This window comes from Rhagoletis pomonella, unplaced genomic scaffold (assembly GCF_013731165.1).
Source record: "Rhagoletis pomonella isolate Grant_MI unplaced genomic scaffold, Rhpom_1.0 Rhpom_scaffold_00002, whole genome shotgun sequence".
Lineage (NCBI taxonomy): Eukaryota > Metazoa > Arthropoda > Insecta > Diptera > Tephritidae > Rhagoletis > Rhagoletis pomonella.
The window spans coordinates 28,679,338-28,686,208 of NW_023458556.1; the positions used below are offsets into that span (position 1 = coordinate 28,679,338).

Consider the following 6,871-nt stretch of genomic DNA (forward strand, 5'->3'; position numbering starts at 1 on the left):
ATTGAATTTTAATGCATTTTTGATAGATTTTCAACAGTATGCGGTCGAATATAAAAAAACGCGATGCCATTTATAGAAATTTTGTATCGTATTTGGTTGCGTCATCACTGCTACGCCCACCTTTAAAACAATTCTTCATCAAAATCATACTCTGCTACCGTTGAATAGTGCCGACTACTGTTTTCTCGCTTTTTCTGTCGCATCATTTTTCATTTATTTTTATTTTCATTCATCATTTCAAATCCTTTTTCTACTTGCCCCTGCAATCAACCCTTGCGCGCATCTTGCATTATCCTTTGAAATGCGCAATTTGCCTTTTTTTACATTTTTCTTTACTCGTAAATATGTATTTAGTGGGAGTTGTCCACAACAAATTGATTCTTAAATTGCAGCAAAAAAACGAGTTTCAAGCGTTTGCTTGTGCCTCAAAGTCTGTGTGTTTCTGCTTCTTTTATTAGCCGGCGTGTTTAATTGAATTTTCGAGAGCAAAGAAAAAAATGTATTTTAGTTAACATTTTTTTAAATTTTGTCAGGCTTATCCTAGGTTTCGCACGAAAACAAACTCGCCCGTTTTTTTGTTTCATCCGCCCGTGTGGAAGACACATAAGCGAAAAGTGAAAAGTAAACGATTTCGGGCGACAATTAAACTAAACAAAATATTCGATTCATTATAAGGGTTCAAGAAGCTTCCATTGGTATTTTGAGAAAGATACACAGCGTCTGCTTTTTGTTCTTATATAGGTATGAGACACAGAGTGTTCGCTTCAAACAGTACTAATAGAAGTCTCCTGAAATACAGCCTACAGAATGCTACAGTTCTGTTGCTTTCACTTACAAACGAGTATTTCCAAAATAGCATCACCAATTGGCCTCTTAGCGACATCTACCGCAGATCGCGCAGGTCATTTCCTTTTCTAATTTGAAAACTACCCTTTGGAAGAAACTAAAGCGAAATCATTTCCAATGCCAATTGGTGATGTATAGTTATTTTTCCGCTTCAAATCGAAGAGGGTGAGTTTGTGGAACGTAAATGGGAAATCGAATAAGCGGCTTTTTTTCTTAAATGAATGCTGGCAGAGCATGGAGATGCAAGGGATGCTGCATGCTATAGCAGAGGGTGCCACTTGTATACAGGAATTTCGTAGAACATTTCGATGGAAAAAAATTATGGTTCGTGAAAACGATATTTTTAAGGGTAGTTTATCTAGTGAAGTAACATTTTTGTTCCTTTATTTTGAAATACTGGTTTGAGATCGCAATGCGCATATTCATACTCGCATTGCTATGTTCTGGAAATGAAGCCACTAGACAAATAAAATATCACCGAAGAGAAGAAACATATGACACTGATGCTGTTGATATTGCTTTGAGGTAAAATCGATAGATAGGTATGAAGAGGAGACTGAAAATGGTTTGTTCAGAATATAGGATAAGGAATTCAGTCAACATTCTAACATTCACTAGATCTGCCTTTTCAATACGAGATAAAGATAAGAATTAAGACGAATATATGAGGATGCTTCCATGCACAGAAGTGGAAAGCTTTTGACCGACATTCACCTGGGAGTGGCCAGAAGTGATTCTTGTGCTTACGGTTCAAATCGAAGCTCACAACCCCCGGATCGTATCCTCTGGGTACCAACCAAATACCCGTTTGAGAGCGAGCTAAAGTGAGAAGGCGTAAATCTTCGCGTGCGCTTGGTTTATCTTCTGTCCCACCACGTTAATACCCCGCCCAATGAAAAAGTTCAGAAAGCCTCGTATGAGACCCCCGTTTTTGATGACGACCACGGAAAATATATAAGGGACTATGATTTGAGGGTACTTTGCGTTACGATAGCTCGATAAATTTCGATAACTCAATAATATATATATCTGGATATAGATCGGTTAATTTAGATTGATCCATATTTTTCGAAAGCTATAGACAAATTTCCATAACTCATTACACTCTGGCAACACGATAAAATTCGATAAGCACTGATAAGTCGATAAACTTATATAACCTTGAAATTTCGATAGCTTCATATATTTTGCTATTTTTGAAAACTTCGATTCTATTAATCCGGAAATTTCAGTAAATCAATAAATATCAATAATTCGATAAGTTCCAAGAACTCGATGCTATATAATTATCGACTAATGGAAAAAATATCGATAACTTGATAAATTTCAGCAACTTTCAAAATTTCGGTAATCCCATAAATTTGTTTAGTCAATTTCCACAACAAATTTAGTGTGTCTATAAATTTTGACAAATATATTGATAAGTTTGAATAAACCTACACGTTGCCATAACTCAATAAACATGGATAACTCGATAACTTTCGATAACTATAAACTTCGAAGATTCGATAAATTTCGGTAACTTGATAACTTTCGATTACTAAATTTTTTATAACAAAATTTATTTCAATTCCCAACGAAAAAATTCAATAAATTTTCTTACCCTTTTCGTTACCCCAATTCTTATGTATTTCTCATTGTTTTCACTTTAGTCTTCATCTCTAAGTTTACCTTTACTTTTTAACCGACTTCCAAAAAAGGAGGAGGTTATCAGTTCGTCGGAATATTTAATTTTTTTTTTTTTATGTATGTTACCGCATAACTTTGGACCACGTCAACCGATTTCGATAATTATTTTTGCATCGGAAAGGTAGTGTCTCAGAGGTGGTCCCATACTAATCTGGTTGAGATCCGATCAGTGAATCATGAGATATATTTATATATTTTTTTTTATATGGGAGTTGGAGTCGGTTTTTTTTTTTGCTAAAAATTACTTGTTTGTTTTAATCGTTATCACTTATTTCTTCATCATCAAATTGAACTGGTTGCAACAACAACTACACAGCAATACGGAAATTTTTAGACGACGATTTTGGCCGTAATTTTAAACCAATTTTGAAACCATAAAAATTCTCTTCATCTACATAAAAATGCCTTTCCAATAGTTTTCTTGGTTTTGAAATCGGTTCGGTACAATCGCCAAATGAAGGCGGACAAAATGTATGCTAACGTTTTAATACGTATATAGATTCTCCGAAAGCCAAACTTGTCCGATTATTGGTTGAATGCACTGTGTGTATACATTTACTATAGGTATTGTAAGTCGTCGGCGATATGCGAAATGCAAAAAGTCAAAATCAAATACTAAGACGGGGAATTTCTTTGGGATTTTACATACAAATGCCGATAAGTAAGCATGTATGGTGTCTTGGTTCTACACTGAGAAAGAAACAAACCATATTGTGGTTGTTTCAAAAAAGCCAAGCTATAATATGTCGCTGATTGGTATTTGGTTTACTTTAAACCTATATTTTTGGTCTATAGAAATACAATAATTAGTATTTCTGAAATAATACATACATATCGCTACCTAAAGGTGAAAAGGTGCTAAGTCCACTTTTTTCCAAAATTTAGTTTTTGATGCAGAGTGACAGATAATGCGAAACTACATCGATTTTTCGTCTCTCCTAAAAAATTAAAAAATAAATGGACTTGGCACCTTTTCACGTTTAGGTAACGATATGTATGTACATATACCAGCCGAGCAGGGTGGTGACTCATTTACTTAAACTTTCGATTATCCTACGAAATTAAAATAAGTTCTCAACGATTTTTGTATTTCTCTCAAAGTTCTGATTTAAAATTGTTGATCGGCACAACAACCCTACTTTGAGAACAGTTGCTATGTAGTGCTTATCATAACTATAATACACCCAAATTTGATTAGTTTTTTATTGTTTAATTTTAATTATTATTTATTATATTTCATCATTAAACTTTGCACAAAGATTAAAAAAAGTTCACAAAGTTTCATGCAAATTTTAAACTTTTTATTCAGAATTTTCAGAAAAATGTTGGGTATGCAGTTTTAAAGTCCATTAAATTAGACTATAATAAACTTCAATTTCAAAACCTTAACATTTTTATTTTTAAATTTTTAAAATTTTTTTTTAATATTTTAATGAAACTTGGTGTATGGTTTTTGTTATAGCATGCACTTTTTAATAAGTATAAAAATGAAAATAAAAGCAATAGTCAAATCTTGTCAATTTGTGGGTGTCATATAGTTATGATAATCACTATATATATTTTCTCTTAAATAAATACTTATTATACGCTTATCAGTCAAAAAGAGGAAAGCTATGTACAATGTACATATGTATATTGTGCATATGTATATATGTACATATATAAATTATAAAACCATATGCATGCATGGTTGTGTACTTAGCGTACTTACTCTAAGCAATATATAAATAAACAAACCATCGCGAATCTCATCTCAGTTTTCATTAATCACCCACTCACTGATCACTGGCCGCAACCTGCTTTAATTGCCACTCAAGCGAAATTAAAAAAATACACCAATAATCAACGACACAATGGAAATTACTCAATTTGTTGTACTTTTATGTTTTACAAGCGTGTTTGCTGATTCATTAATCGCATCGAATGATGGTGTGTAAGCTAACAATATAAAGCTATTGAAATTTTTTTTGAAATATATATTTGTTATTGTAAAATTTGCAGAATGCAATAGCGATAATTATCCCTTCACTAAAATTGGCAACAAGTATTACTTAGTAAATACAGGCATGAAGGTACACATAAACATTTATTGATACCTAACTAAAAAATTATTTACACTGTGCAAAAATATGTATAAATAATATTTTTAGATGAATTGGTTTGAAGCGGCACATGTTTGTCGCACGTATGACAGTGATCTAGCTACAATCGAATCTGAGGCGGAAATGAATGCCTTAGCATTCCATTTAACTACAAATGGTCAGTTGGGCAAGTATTTCTGGACAAGCGGCAGCGATTTGGCAGTGGAGGGTAAATTTATGTCGCTCAGCAATGGACGCCCCATGACCTACACGAAAAGGTCGGGTGGACAACCGGATAATGCGGGCAATAATGAGCATTGCGTACATCTCTGGAGTGTTAACAATTTACTCCATATGAACGATTATCCATGCACTGGAGAGGGTTATCCCATTTGTGAGCGGCGAAAACCGTCAAAGTGTTGTGATGTTGAGAATTGTATGAATATTGTGCCAAAATGTGCATTGAGTAAACTTCTACAAACCTATTTGCAAACTGCCAGCATATTTAACTGTGTGGGGTAGATTAAATATTTGTAAGGAATTTATTACTTAGTGCTTGTAATTTGCTTACACTTTTGAATAGCATACATACCGTCGACCATTATAAATTACATTCGGCGATTTTTGGGAAATCGTGTTGAAGTGTTTAATTAAATTTCTCAAAAATGCGATTATAGATTTTCCTCCAAAGTCTCACAAAATGTTACTATTTAGTTCACGATTTTTTTGGAACTAATTTGTGGTTATTGTTTCCTTTTTTTTTTTGAGTTTATTAAGGAATTTCTTTAGTCGAATTTTTTAGTATATGGGAAAAATTTTGCAGGAGTGTTGTACAAAATTTTAATCAATATTTCGAAAACTAAAGGAGATATCCAAAAACGGAAATTCGCAATGTTTTCGTGATGGCTTTTTTTGTTACCTTTTACCTTTTCAAATGTTACCTTTATATTTCTATCCTGTCGGAAACATAAGCAATAAATAATAATGATAAAAATATAAATAGTTTGTACTTGTACAAAAAGCCTATCAATCACAACTTCACCTTTAAACAAAATTCAACAATTTTTCATCACAATTGTGTAAAATCACTATTTATGGTTAAACGAAAGTCTTATTTTTGTAACGATTTTATGATATACTGCAGAATATTTTTTATTTACTAGTTTTGTCTACAATATAACGAATATTCCTTTTCACTACCGAATTTTGATGTTGAACCTCAGGATGCACTGGTTTACCAAAGAACAAGTGTCATTTCTTATCACTTATCCACAATCGAACTGAACAAATCTTAAGAACAAATGAATGTGCGGTACGTGTCACAAACAGTCACCCAGTGCTACAAACAGTCGCCCAACAAAAACAGACACTCACATTTTCTTCTCTGTTAGGAGTTCGTTGAAAGGAAATTGTGTCAACACTTTGTCAAAGGTACGAAGTAATTAATCAACAATTTTATGGGTGTCCCAACGATTCAGAAGGGCAGGACTGAAGAGCTGAGGTTCTGAAGACCTAATGGTAGCCGACAGGTTCGTGTGTGACTAAAATATTTAATCATTACCACAACTGATGTGTGGCTGTATGCAGCAGCGAGCATCAAGGAACACAAAAAATCTGACGTAAACGGATTGCAATGTTGTTGTGATTCTTTTTCCGTTTACAACAGACTAACTTGTACGGCTTAATGATTATAGCCAAGCATTGGACATTACTCATTGATAAAAACGGAAATTCACACGAATTCAGAAGTCTGTGCAACTCTACTGAATGGCTGGCTGGCTGCACTCAAACGCACGACCAAGTGCAACAGCCAACAACAACAGTTGTAAGAGCCATTGCTATGTTGCAGTTACTTTTATTGGTTTTGTCAGCAGCATGCAGTGACATGCAACAGAATTATCATCACATTTATCACGTGTCAATGAGTCTGTCGGACAACACCACAACGACAGCAGAGCATCAGCAACTGTAACAACAGCAATAAATGTAACTACCGTTGCGTTGGCCGCTCAACAGCAGCAGCCGCAACCCAGCCGCAACGCTTCTGCTTACTTACGCACATTCTCTGCCACTTGTTAGCAATTAATTAAATAGAGCGGACAACAATTTTGCGAATGCAGTAACATTTATTTTTCGGCATACATACTAAATACATTGCCGCCAGCAGCTACAACCGGGGCAACTAAGCGGCAGTGCACTTTTAATTATGGCAACATTAGTTATGTTACTGCCAAAATGCAACATAAACAAAAAAA

At 34.1% G+C, this 6,871-nt stretch overlaps 1 protein-coding gene across 1 annotated transcript; it reads left to right on the forward strand.

The window, feature by feature from the left end:
- Nucleotides 1-4,283: 4,283 nt before the first annotated feature.
- Nucleotides 4,284-5,052, forward strand: LOC118733383 (C-type lectin 37Da-like; the record flags this gene model as incomplete). Its single annotated transcript, XM_036462748.1, is given in 3 exon segments — nucleotides 4,284-4,464; nucleotides 4,537-4,607; nucleotides 4,686-5,052. Coding segments are annotated over 3 exon segments (514 nt in total), but the record flags the coding sequence as incomplete, so codon positions are not given.
- Between the last annotated feature and the right edge of the window lie 1,819 nt (nucleotides 5,053-6,871).